At 39.4% G+C, this 14,905-nt stretch overlaps 1 protein-coding gene across 1 annotated transcript in view; it reads right to left on the bottom strand.

Moving 5' to 3' along the window:
* megf6 (multiple EGF like domains 6) overlaps positions 1 to 14,905 on the bottom strand; it is a 58,845-nt gene that overhangs the window by 41,761 nt on the left and 2,179 nt on the right. Inside the window, exons 2-4 of the mRNA XM_053507982.1 lie at positions 14,698 to 14,832; positions 14,415 to 14,524; positions 14,210 to 14,314 (exon numbers count right to left, since the gene is read on the bottom strand). Of these exons, the coding sequence (XP_053363957.1) occupies positions 14,210 to 14,314; positions 14,415 to 14,524; positions 14,698 to 14,832 (350 nt within the window). The remainder of the gene's footprint in view (positions 1 to 14,209; positions 14,315 to 14,414; positions 14,525 to 14,697; positions 14,833 to 14,905) is intronic.

The following is a 14,905-nucleotide window of genomic DNA, read 5'->3' as shown; positions in this document are numbered from 1 at the left end:
GTTGCAGCTTTGTGTCTTATTGAGTTGTCTGAGAGGACCCAGATGTATTTTACAAATCTCTTGAACACTGATTTTGCACTTAAATGTCACGGATACTTCTAACGAGAACCCCCTGCTGAAGACCAGCGCTAGCTGTTAGATGCTCTCACATCTGTTTGTTCTCGACCCCTCTCACAACTATGTACATACTCACCGTGTGCAAATTGCTTCCAGCTTGGTTGTTTAATTAAAACTTGTTAAGTCACGCTCTCCAGCACAGGCTCTGAAATAATGTCTGCAAATCTCTCTCTCTGTCTCCCCCTCTCTCTCTCTTTCTCTCTCTCTCTCTCTCACAGACACACACACACACACACGCGCGTACTGCTCTTGTGACATCAGTGCCAAGCATCATGGGCTCCACACATAATGTAGAGGTTTAGATCCATCTCTTTACATCTTTACTAATGGAGACCCTCAGGGGTCAATATTTGGTCTATCCATGTTCTCCTTGGGGATTCAATCACTGGGCTCAGTGATCAGGTGTCTTGGTTTATCCTATCATTTCTATACTTTTTTTCCCTCCTTGTCACTCATCAGCTACCAGTCTTCTTATTTGGAATTCAAATCTATTAAAACTAATATGCCTATAGATATAGCACTGGACCTGCCAGTCACCATTGACATCTTCCACCAACTCAATAAAGAAAACCTCCAGATTTCTTCCTAGCATCAGAGGGCCATGACCTTCAACTTCCTATATACCCTAGCTGTTTCTAGAATTGACTTCTGCGCCCTTCTGCTTGCTGGTCTCATTATATATGTAAGATCTCAGGATTCATAATGCTGCTAATTCTCTGGTACAACAAATTCTCAAATGTGTGCTCATTGCGCTGACTTTCTGTGCTAGCAACAACTCATCTTTGCATTACAGGTTTCAAATTATCTACCCCAATGGGTACATTGGGGTGTCCCAATTATTTTTACAAAAGTCTAAAGACCGTCTTTTCACTTACAGTACAGTACATTGCACTGTTCCACTGTTTTTGGAAGCATCCTAATTAGAAACGCAGCTTATTTCAAGATCGATTTTATTATGGATAAATTTATGAATTCATTTTAACTAATTTAGACATAAACGCTTCCATCTGCAGATTCATATCTCATCATATTACATTTGACACCAAAGAAAATGAATGTTTAATTTTTAGTTTTCTGTCTTAAATGTAGGTACATGTGCTCTAGACAGGCGTCTAGACGCTATTGAAATCACCCTCTCAGACACTTCTCCTAAAGAATCGTCTAACAACCTCCAAGTCATGAACTTCACACAGATGATTTGTTAAATAGTTGTGTCTTCTTTTGCTCCTCTTGCGTTCTGTTTTTAGGCTGTTTGTCTGCGGAGCCCTAGAAACCAAGGATGGGTCGCCATGACAGCAACTAAGGCCACACCCACACTTGATCTCTAAGGCTCCACATCATCATCATCATTAGGTGTGAACATGTAGAGATGCATACCATTGATACATAAATTAAAAATGTAAACCATATTTTTTTAAAGATAATATACATTAGGAAATGGGTTAACAAATGATAACCGTGTGGTCCGTTATACCTACGGACCACATCTTTCCCTCTAATTCCCTTTTTATTTTGTTATTTGTTTTTAGGTCAGGAACAGTCGTATAAGCATTTCACTGCATATCGTACTGTGTATGGTTGTGTATGTGACAAATAAAATTTCTATTTGATTTGATTTTGAATGTGGCCTAATTTTCTCATCAGGACAATTGTGGTATGTAACAATAAAGCATGGCCTGCTAATTTGCTAGTTATGCACATTATGATCTAACTGCACAAGCTAAAACCTGGAAGCAAATGTCATGTAATAAACTATGGCTAACTTGCTAGTTAGCTAATGCATGGAACTAATGTAATGTAATAAACCATCGGTAGCTAGTTTGCTAGTTATGTATTTAAGAAACAAAGAGTATATAACTATGTTCGTTTTCCAACCAGGTTTCTAATGTAGCATGTGGTGTCCACTTTAAACAAGATGTTGTTTGTCGGCCTTGGTTATGAGATTCTGCATTCTGTCCGCACATCATGCAAAGAAGATCTGGTTAGCATCATTAGCTTCTCTCATGTCTGATCTTCTAAAAAGACATGCATGGCTTTATCAAGTCCAGATTCATGTCTACCATCAACTGGCTAGCTATCTGAGCTGCCTCAGTCGATGTGTTTCATGCAGTATGTTGTGGAATCCAGGAGTGTAATTGTTAAATGCGTTTGATTTATACACAGCATATCAATACTTTGTCCACAACCAATTTCACGCTGTATTAAAGCCATGAGAGCCCTGACCCAGTCCTGCTTAATGGGTCACACATTTTGAAAGACATTACATAGCATTTCGCTGACAATTTTAGGGTTAAAAGCCATGTGATTTTTTTTTAAATTTGTTTTAAATGAAGTTATTCAAAAACTGAAACCAAAACAGTTTAAATATTAAATTTCTGCCCCTATTAAATTATTAGAATTATTAAATAGGATGAAACGTACTTTCAGTAACAAAACAAAGTTTTTTTTTAAAAAATTAGCTCATTCTGTCACATGTGCTACTGACGTACACCACCATTTTGGGTATACAAAATCACAGACTGTCACCAGACTGCACCAGGATGTTCCTTAGATTCACTTAGAGACTCAATAGACTAATTATGGAACTTTTCAGAACATTTAATATGTTTGTGGCACCTGTGGCACCATGTGTTTTTATGGTCTGTAATACTGCAAGATACACTTTACAGTCAAAAGTATCACTCATACAGTATACCTGGTTCTTTTCTGAGTCTGCCACAAAGCTTGAACCACATAACTGTCTGCAATGCCTTGCTGTAGCATTAGGATTTCCCTTCACTGGAACTAAACCCTATTCCAGCATCACAATGTCCCCCCTGCACAAAACGAGCTCAATGAAGACATGTGTTTCCAAATTTAAAGTAGAAAAACTCCCTGATCCCTAACCTCAATCCTACTGAAAACCTTTGGGATGAGCTCAGTAATGCTTGCAGATACATAAACTGACCACAAAACTCCGGACTTCTGGTAATTCCCAGAATTTTAAGATCTACAAAAGGGCAGGGCATTTTCATATTTAGCTCCAAAACTTTGGAATAGCCTTCCAGACAGTGTTCGGGGAGCAGACACGGTTTCCCAATTCAAAAGTAGACTCAAGACGCATCTCTTTAATCTGGCATACGCGTAACTCATCTCATAACTTCATACTCCAGTACACCTATCCTGAATGGCAACTACGCTAATTCTCTCCATCTTTTCTGTATTTTTCTATCCATCCCGAGGCATCTGGAGATTGTGCCAGCTTCAGTAGACAAAGGCTGACCCTGCGAGGATCCTGAGGCATCCAGAGAAGGACCAGCTCCAGCTGGATTCTGCTTTATGATGGCTGGAGCTACACATGCTGCTCCTGTGCCTCCAGTGATCCAGACCCCATCTGCCCTCTGCACCTACTGACTCCCTGTGCTGAACTGGACTTCATGTTAATCTACACAACTTCTGTTATATTGAACTTTCACCTGCACAACACACATGATGTTATTTCTATCTGTTATCACCCAGATGAGGATGGGTTCCCTGATTGAGTCTGGTTCCTCTCAAGGTTTCTTCCGTCACCCTTGGCTTTCTCATCAGAGACATTTCATTCATTATTCATTCATCTAATTATTATCTAGACACATTTTTCTCACACATACACACTTCCAAATATTTTCTTTTCTTTTCTAAAAAAATATATATATAATTCTTAAATTTTTGTGAAGCTGCTTTGAGACAATGACCATTGTTAAAAGCGCTATATAAATAAAATTGAATTGAATTGAATAAACTCAAATTCTTAAAGCAACGAGACAAAATCTAGTGGAAAGCCCTCCCAGGAGAGTGGAGCTTATTATAACAGCGAATAATAGACGACCGCCATGTCAATGCCCATGGATATGGAACTGCTTGAAGTACGACACACAGTTGGAATAACACACTGATGTTCACAGATTCTTTGATTTATAGAAGTGACATAAAAAAGTGTTACTAGCCAAAGTTTGAGGAACAGGTTCTAACATCTAGCGCCTTTATTATGAACAGAGCCTGCCTGCTCTTTCTCTGTCCATACTATGATTTGGGTTTTAAAATAAATCATGAGCTATGCTTTACCCAGGATGAACCAGACACCGAAACGCACACTGATTTGTTTTACAGACTCAGCTGTAGCACAGCCTGGACACGGATCTCAAGCTGGGTTTCAAGAACCTCGAGGTAGATTTACTGAAGGGAACGAAGAGTTAGTATAAAATACGAGCCTGCCATACTGTTCCAATATAAAATATGATGGACATTTAATAGAGATTAAAGCCGCCATGATTCGATACAAAACATGAACCTCAGTCAGATCCAAAGGTTATTTCAAAACTGAGAGGAATTCTAGCTAACATATATGCTGTAAGGTTATCTGTAGTGTTACTGCTCAAGCTTATTGTCTTTATCTTTATTCAACATATTTATTTATTTGTTGCTGCTAGTGCATTTGACAAATCAACACATCTCCAACTCTGGAGTGTGTGTTGGTACCAACTGCCAAATGCCAACTGACAAATTGCCAACTGCCACATTACTAAATCTTCCAGCTCTACAGCGCCCTCTGCTGCTATGGAGCAATTACTCGATTATATGATCAAATTATTATGTCTTTTTAGGATTTAAAAAATGTTCTATCTATCAAAACTTTATTTGTATTTGATACAATACTGTGCAAAAATCTTGAGCCTCCTCATTTCTTAAATTATGAAGATTCGATTAAAGAAATGGGAACAAACCCCAAAGTTGGGCACGGACCAGCCTGATAAATTGGCAATTTAGACAGAAGGATCATTCTGGACATTTTCTCCAAAATATCGTCCGTGTACTTGTTTCCTTATTTGTGTTTATTGGTAGCTCACAGAACCAACTATGTGCGTACTGCCACCTACAGGATGAAAGTGTGTAGATTTGCAAATGTACTCAGAACAATATTAGTAAAGAAACTAATACAACGTAACCTTGCCTGTGAAAAAAAAAAACAGCCTGTGAAAATATGTATCAATATTTCCAAAAATCATAAAACAGGTAGTCCCCGACTTACGAATGTTTGTGTTTTCCCACGTGATGGCAGTATAAGACTCATTTTGTCAAACTTAAGAACAAATTCGACTTATGAACATGCTCCCGGGAAACGGAACTCATTCGTAAGTCAGGGACTACCTGTATAACTTTTCAAATGATTCACATCAAATCATGATGATGATTTATTTACCTTGATTTTATAGAACGGAATGAGTGTTAAGCGCCTTGATGATAGAAACATCCCTGACATTGAAATCAGCATGTAAACAAAAGTTAATCAATAAATAATGTCTTGGAATAAGACGTTTGTTGTGACCATGAACAACTGAAAAGAATCGCCCTGTCCCCTGCTCCTCATTCACTGTAAATTTTCATGGAGCAAGCATGGGTAAGTGTGACTCCTCCCTCGTAGGACATTATTACTGTTTGTTGTAGTTACCATATTTAACCACTAGACGCAATAATAAAAGTATGGAAGCTCAGTGGGGCAGAATGCACACTAGCAAATCAGGAAAGGACATGTTTATATCTGTCAGATAGATTAACGTTTCTCGAAATGCTGTTTTCAATCTTTCTTTCATCGAGATTGAACATAAGATTGTGGAAAACAGACGTGTGTTTCATGTACTTCATCAAGCTGTTCATTATTCATTAGTTCATGTTTCAGGGATTAAAATGATACACAGGACACACACACAGCCTTGAATAGGAAACTGTACAACTCATTTGAAATATTTGGAATAGTTAAGGTTAGAGTGTGGTTTCTTTTTCTGGGCATGTAGGTGGATATTTATTTTAACTCATCAGTACTGTATTCTGTTGGAAAAATTACTCCGTCTACTTCTCTTTCTCTTTCTTTGTTTTCTCGACATTGGGAGCGCTTCTTTCCCCAGTCCGCACATGAACTCGCATGGAAAGTTCATTCATGACGGTGCACAGAAGGCTGTCTCAGGAATATCCGCTGTCCCTTCAACCCGAAGAGACATACTGTACTGTAATGAGGCAAACAGAAATCCCCAGCAAACCTGTGCTCATTTCATACAATGGTGGCGCTGTCTATTGGTTAATCAGCTCCAGCAGCGGGCTTTAACACATCTCTCTCCTGGCAAATCATCCGAATTCATCGCATGTCCAGTAAGGATGGAAAGAATCTTGTCTTAACGTTAGCACATGGCCTGGCGCACTCTTGCGTGACGCATACGTGATGATTGGTCACTCCAGAGGGGTGCGCTAACGAGCTGAGTTAATTAAGGCAGATTGAGTTAGTGAATCAAAAACAGACATGAATAGAAAAATAAACAGAAAACAAACAGAAAGAAAGAACTCTCTAACATGCTCGGATTACCTCTATACCAGGGGTATGGTTAGCAAAGCCACTGTTTGGCGCTACAATTATCCGTAAAAATGGTTGCTTGTTTTTGCGCTACCTTTCTGATTATTTTTTAACCCTACCCAAAGTCAAGTTAGTTTAAGGCAAAAGAAAATGGCACAAATTGAAATAAAAAGATATTGAACATCTGTTCATTCTTATTACACTGTAATATCACACACACACACACACACACACACACACACACACACACACATAACAGTGGGGTGAAAAGCCCTAAAATAAACAGCTGAAGGTGTCTGATTTAGCACCTGACCAGCCGTGTTAAGCTCGGTGTAAACACTGACTCGAGCTTCCTGACTCTTCTTTAATTACACATTTGCACAAACACACACACACACGTTTTGAAAGTCGTTCTTGTGGATGTTTGGTGGAACAGATACAGTATGGCTGTCATTTTGGAGGAGACTCACAACACTGATGACGTCTCCATGTTCAGGTATCTTCCATATCTGATCCGTGCCTGAGTAGGTCATACCATGCTCAAAAGAGACCACCCTTCCAAGTGGACGCGGGTTCCCGAGCCTGGAATGCTTGTGTCCACACTGACCAAATGAAGCAATTATTTAAAAAATGGCCAACATCATCATCTTGCATCATAAACCATATAGAGATAGAGCAGACAGGACAGGGACTTTCAGTGGTCTGGTTACGATTTTTGAGATTTCTGAGAGATTTTAACAATTGCATGTCTGTATAAACTTTGCACACATGTATGTATGTTTATTCCTTACAAGTATGTGTGTCTTTGTGACAGAGGGAGTTAGAAACCAAGAGAGAGAGAGAGACAGAGAGAGAGTGTGTGCCTAAGGGTTTCCTGTGTACCTTCCTGTCTTTTGGAGTCGTTATTTGCTCTGATCGTTAGTGAGGAGCGCCGATTCGTGATTTAGGGGTCAGAGACTATTTGCTGACTCAGCACATCATGTTACTTCTCGGAGAAGATGGAAGCACAGATCTCGGTTAATAGTGGCGTTAGTAATTGCTTATAGGCAACATGACGTGTGGATGGGTGGAATATTCAGACATATTTCTATTTTGCTTCAGGAGAGAGAGCAAGAGAGAGAGAGAGAAAGAGAGAGAGAGAGAGAGAGAGAGAGAGAGAAATGGTTTCCAGTGTCTCAGGTCGTGTTGTAATGAGCTTCAGAAAGCACAGGGGGCCAAAACAGGGGCATTAACACAGAACAGACTGAATCTGCTGACATCCCAGATTGGAAACAGAAGTGTGTGGGTGTGTGTGGGTGTGTGTGTACCTATGTTGCCCAAAATCCATTTCACACAGATGAATATGAAACTCATGAATCAACCATATCATAAATTTATTTACTCCTCTTCTTCCAATACAGTATCTCTCTATATGTCTTCCCTGTTCTTTATTTCTCTTCCCAAGAGGCTTCACAAATCTAATAAAATCTTCCTACCACTCTGAAATACACTAATACACCACACACACACACACACACACACACACACAGTAAAGTAGTTTGCTTTATTGCTTCATTGATCATGTATTAACCGAATCCGATAAATACTGTACATGGTGGAGAACGTGAACATTTTTGCAACCTGATATAGTTTTAAAGTAATAGGCTAAGAGTAATCTATAAAACATTTTCCATCAATTCATCTATAGATCTAGGAACCTCTGTAGTACAACTAGGGACCGTTGCATTTATTCCCATTTTTTATGATCGTGGTAGGACCTTCTGTCACTATTCACATGCACATTAACACTACTAGCATATTGGGAACACCAATTATGCATGTCTCGGGACTGTGGAGGAAAACTGGAGGAAACCCAACAAGCACGGGCAGATCATGCGAATTCTATAGACATAGACACAGGAATCGAACCCGAATCCTGTAGGTGCCATGTGACAGTGCTACCCACTAATCCACCGTGCCACCATAAAGCTTTATAGCACTAAATAATTACATATCAAAACTGCTTAATCTATGTACACTGTTTTAATTGTTTAGTTTTAATAATCACCTTCTAATTCCATGGTCTTTCCTGGTTTATATTTCTTTCTACTTTCCAAAAAACAATACTGAAGGCATCCAAAATATGTAATAATCTCCTCTGAACAGTTGATATTGAGATGTATCTGCTACTTCTGCTCTCTAACCCTTTATAACAGCTCTAATTTGAGGTGCTGTTTGTTAAATGGTGACTTTTGAGGCTGGTAACTCTAAATTAACTTCTCTACAGCAGAGGTGAGTTTTGGTCTTGATTTCGTGGGAAGGTCTTCATGAGAGACAGTTTCATCATGGTGCTTGATGGGTTTCGCAAATGCACTTGACACAATCCTGTTCCTTCAAGATCTGTTTCAGAACAGCTGACCTTCATGCCTTAAAATACCAACTTGTTACTTAATTACCTAATGACATATGTGTTTTTTCATAGTTTTGAAATCTCCAGTATTGTTCTAAAATGTAGAAAATAAATCACCAATTGTGTCCAAATTTTTGACTGGCACTCTAGTCCTGTGTTGGTGTAGGTAGCAACATGATCCTGTGGGAATCGTGTTTCATTTTACTGTCTTATGTTCCAGATGTTTATTTATTATTATAAATAGTTTGAAAATGCCACAATATCATCAATTGCTCCATAAGACAACAACATCTTGACGGCAGTTTGTCAGGAAGGCATTGTCGTTACATCATTAGCTGTACAGTAAGGAACCACCATGAAAACCAGATGGTGAAGTTGACAACAAAACAATGTAATTACAAGAAAGTTGTACAAGAAAGCAACACCATAGCATCCATATGTGATGAGAAATAACACCATGACATTAGTTGTTTAAGGCAACAGTACAATGACGTTCAGTTGTCGATTGTCGATTGTCTCAAACGACAACACCATGAGATTATCAGTTGCTCAAGCAGACATCATGACATCATCAGTTGCTCACGAAGATAATACCATGACATTATCAATTTCTTAAGGGGACAACAACATGATATCATAAATTGCTCAAGGAGAAAGCACTATGACATCTTGAATTTTCCAAGGATACAACACAATGACATTACCACTTGCTCAAGAAGACCACACCATGACATCATCAGTTACTCAGGGAGACAACACCATGACATCATCAGTTGCTCATAGAGACAACATCATGGCATCTTTAATTTTCTAAGGATACAACACAAGGGCATTATCAGTTGCTCAAGGAAACAAGACCATGACATCATCAGCTTCTTAATGAGACAACATGACATCATCATTTCCTTTAAAAGACCACACCATGACATCATCATTTGCTCATGGAGATTATAAAATGACATCATCAGTTACTCAAGCGGACATTATGACATCAGTTGTTGAAGAAGACAATGTCATGACATCATGAGCTTCTTAATGATGTCATAAGTTGTGTTAAAAGACAATGCCATGACATCATCGTGGCATTGTCTTTTGACACGACTAATGATGCCATGGCATTGTCTTCTTCAGCAAATAATGTCATGGTCATGTCTGCTTGTGTAACTGATGATGTCATGGCATGGTCTTCTTCAGCAACCAATGTCATGGCATTTTCTTTTGAAACAACTGATGATGTCATGGTCTTATTAAAAAGCTTATGATGTCATGGCATTGTCTTCTTCAACAATTGATGTCATTGTGCTCATAATGTCTTGGTGTGGTTTTCTTGAGCAACTGGTAATCATCATTTTCTCATGAAGATGATACCATGACATCATTAGTTGATTTAAAATACAATGAATGTCATGATGTCAGTTGCTCAAGAAGACCACATCATGGCATTATCAGATGCTCAGGAAGGCCACAACATAATATTACCAGCTGCTCAAGAAGACATCATGATATCATTAGTTGCTCAAGATGATAATACCATGGCATTTTTAGTTTCTTAAGCAGACAAAACCATGACATCATTAATTACTCAAGGAGACAAGACCTTGACATCAATTGGTCTTGTTTCTAAGTTTAGATTTTGGCATCTCAACCTGTGCCAAACTCGTGCAGGACCATAACAACCCTTCTATGAAATTACACCACAGTACTTCACCTCATGATTTGATATGAACTATTGTCATAACTTGTGCTATGACACATAAAACACATAGGAACGCTAGTGACTTGTCAAGGTGACTGACTTTTTTTGTTAAAATAAACAAATCTAATCCACACCTGCCAAACACACAGCAGCTGAAGGCACTGAATCAGTCATTAGGTCATGGTTAATGAGCAGTGCCAACTCAGACCGAAGCAGTGAGGAAACATTCTGCGACCCCCCACCCCCCACCCCCCAATGTCCACAGCCCCACGCCGTTCTCCCCAGTGTCATCTGGCCTTAATGGTTTAAGCAGCCCGAAAAGGAAGAGCCATTTAACCAACATTAGTTGCAGGGGTCATCTGTTTTCCCGATCAGCTAGCAGCCTCACTTAGAGCTCGTAGTTACAAAAATTAAGAAATAATCGTCCTACATGTTGGAAAAAAAAACTAAGTCGAATCAAGGGTTTGATTCGACTTTTGTAATAAGCTAATGTTTAAGCTTACTCCATTACAAAATAGTCTTGATCTTCACTCACACACCTGTTTACAAGCAAGGACTGGATAAGAGGAGTTTGGATGTTTAGCTTGGCCAGATGGAAAAAAGATCATGAAGTGGTGAGAGAAAAAGGGAGAAAGCAATGGAAAGAGAGAGAACGAAAGTGAGAGAGAGAGAGAGAGAGAGAGAGAGAGAGATGTAACTAAATATACAGCTGCGGTCAGACGTTTACATACACTCATCCAGAACATAAATGTCATGGCAATACTGGTTTGCAATTATTTCTTTAAATTGGGTTTTTCCTCGGGATGAATGATTGTACGACATACATCTTTAATAAAAAAATAATAATAAATACCTAAAGATCACAATGTTTTAATTATTTTGGGTTTTCTGAAATGAACACAGGCTCCGAAATACACACACACCCACTTACATTATTAACTAAGTGATGCTGAACATCCTGAAACATCTTTTAAAATTGTTAAGTCCAAAACCTCTAAACTTTCTGTTAGTGACGATGATGATGATGATGATGATGAATGACTACAGCTGGTAGATTTTCTGTGCCACCCAACACACAGGGCAATGGCAATGTTCAAGGAGCTCAGTGCAGATTTGAGAAAGAGGATGGTCATGAAAGTCTCTTAGAGCCATCTCTAAAGAACAGCAGATTACAGGATCAGTTCAAACTACAGTGTTTTCCAGATATAAATTGTGCGAGGGTGGGTAAGTACCGTATATCTGCCGACTCTTTTTAAAAAACAATTTGGGAGGCCGATGCCATCCCCAATCGATTCACTAGTAGCAGACAGTAAACGCTCTCGCGCTAGCAGAATAAAGAGTTAAGTGAACGGTAGCGCAAATCCCAGCTGCCGTAAAAAATAATTAGAAGGCCGTACTGACGGCCGCGGGTACTTTGCAGCTTTTACTTTGTATAAATTTAGGAAGATTAATACAACTCAAGCAGCATGGATTCGACTGGCAACACAGCATTGATCAATGACCCATTTAAAAAAAAAACCTTGTTCAGATGGTCAGGAAAAAACAGGAACCATAGGAACTCCTTTTACACCAAGGTGGGTGTAGAGCTGGTGACTAATTTCAAACAAGTTCTTCGTTTCTGAAAGTCAAAGCACGGCTTTCTTTAAAAAAAAAAAAACTTTCCTTGGCTCCAACTTATAGGTGGTCATGATAATCCAGACCAACACTTTGCTGGGCTACTACAAAGATATGCTGGATTAGTCAGGATTATCACGACCCCCTAAAATTTTGAGATCGTCATCTTGTGTAGTAGTGTATCGTATCTACCATGAAACATAAAGAAATGTCGTATCTACCATGAAACATAAAGAAAATTCATTTAAAATGCAATAAGCTGCCAAATGCTTTCTAGTAATGATGGTTTGATCCCAAAGAACTACTCGCAAAACCATGTTGAAGTTGCTACTGGCATTTTTTTTTGCCGCTAGCATCACTGGGAAAGTAAACAAGATGTACACAAACATACACAGTGATGTAATGACTAGCCCATGGAAAAACAATAGCAGCTCTAAACCCACCCCATCACCAGAGATTTGGTGGAAAAGGGATAAAAGACACAGGCCTGCCATAAACTGGGAGCTACGGGAACACCAGTGTCACTGTTTACAGTCACATGGGTTTTATTAGAAAGGCTACTGTCCTAGAAAGAAGAACCAAAATCAACACCATCAAGCACGACTGAAGTTTACAGCAGACCATGTGGACGAAGCAGAATCCTTCTGGAGGAACATTTTGACCAGAGGTATGTTTGAAGGAATAAAGCTATCGTAGCAGGTGTTAATCATGATGTCATCAATTAAAAAATTGCCGTTCATAAATTAAAAATTAATAGCAAACCGTAAGTCAGCAGCTAGATGGTTAAAAAATGGACCAACAGGACAATGACCCCAAACACACATCAAAGCAGGTTGTGGAATGGATTCAAAATCAGAAAAAGTTAGATCAGCATTGTTATAAGCAAAAAAAGTGCTAGCTTGTAATCAGAACGCATGCTTCTCCTGCGTTATAGAGCTCCGCGTTCAAATCAATGTCCGTGCTTTCACAAGACTTTTAAAGACATAGGAGACATCACAATCCTGCCTTGATTTTATCTGTTTTAAAACTGATCAACTTGCATTTTTCGTTCTTTGAGTAAAGAAAAAGAGAGAGAGAGAAAAAGAGAGAGAGAAAAAGAATACAGAAAAGTCTTTGATGTTTTGATCATCAGAAGATAGACAGCCTTTTTAAAGCAACTACAAAGAAACAGTACTAGTCAGAAAAACTTGAAAGAGGCTAGAAAGCAAAGCTCAACCTTGGACAATCTCTCTCTCTCTCTCTCTTTCTCTCTATCTTTCCTATTCACACACACACACACACACGCACACACACACATCTCTAGTTAAAGTGAATGACCGCCTGATATTAATCCCAAGCGCCAGACTAAAACAAACACACAAACACACAGTGACAAATTCCTGCCTGAGTTCACACTTGTGTCCCACACCAGCATGGACACACACAAACACACACACATACAAAGCAGCAGTATGTGTGTGAGGGTGATGGAAGGGTTATAAGCCCCAAGCCAAGAAAGAAAACCCTTCATATTTCTTCCACACACAGAAAATGTACAAGTTTAATGACTTCAAAATTGGAATGCATATTATTCATCACGTCAGTAATGTTTTATTAACACCTTTAATCATTTTCCTTTAACATGAATGTAGCAAATAAAAAGGAAATGTATTTTAACAACTAAAGTTCCATCATCTTAGCCTTGATAAGAGGCAATAAACTAGGTGTTTATTAATCTGGACTACATGAACAACATACGCTGATCAGCATTCATTGGCTGTGCATGTGTTTGGAGGGAAGTGAAGCATGGTGATGGGAGCATCGTATTGTCTACATGCTTTGCATCAGCAGCACCTGGGAAACTAGTCATGAGTGAGAAAAAGATGGATAAAAACCAACACTGACACAAAGTCAGGAAGCATTTCAGCTAGAAAAAAGTGAGGAATAACTTTTCTTAAGTTTAAGCTTCTACAGTGCCCTTAAACCCCACCTCAGGTTCTTTGAGCAGATTCACAAACAGGATCGAATGATCAAGCAGAAATAACTTTACCGTACTGACAGCGTGTTCCCTGAAAGCCAGCTGGACACTCACACACTTGGTCCCCCGTGTGTGAACACCTGCCACCATTAAAGCAGGTATCCGCAGAACACAGTCCTACAACGAGTACACACACACACACAAATGAACACCTAGTGTAAATGAGCCATTATACATGTACATAATGAAGTTATACAAATCTGGACGGAGTACTCACGGTGTAAACACCCTGCCTCGTCTCCTCTCCGCGTCCACCCGGGACAACATTTGTAAACAGTCTGCCGCTGCATGCTGTACACCTGTCTATATGCTGTCAAGTAGGCTGTCCTGAGAGAGAGACAAATAAAGATGCACGTTTATGAAGGGCAGACAGGACATAAAATGTGTGACAGACAAAAGGAGAGAAAGACAAGCAAATCATTTAAGTATGCGTTTAAGTGTGTGTGTGTGTGTGTGTGTGTGTGTGTGTGTGTGTGTGTGTGTGTGTGTGTGTGTCTCACCTCCTTTCATAGCCCATGCACCAACGTTGAGAAGAACAGCCCTGTCTCCAGACCTTCGCCATGCGTGTGAAAGCCTGAACACATGGCTGGGGCACTCCCATCATCTGCACCTCCTGCTCCTCACACACATTCGGCCTGAGTGAGAAAGCATACAGATTAGAAGATGAGAAAGCTGTGTAACTCACTTTTCCAGGTTCTCCAGTTTCCT

Source organism: Clarias gariepinus, chromosome 11 (genome assembly GCF_024256425.1).
Source record: "Clarias gariepinus isolate MV-2021 ecotype Netherlands chromosome 11, CGAR_prim_01v2, whole genome shotgun sequence".
Taxonomy (NCBI): domain Eukaryota; kingdom Metazoa; phylum Chordata; class Actinopteri; order Siluriformes; family Clariidae; genus Clarias; species Clarias gariepinus.
Note: the sequence above shows the minus strand (reverse complement) of the source record. Positions and strands in the feature narration are given on the sequence as shown.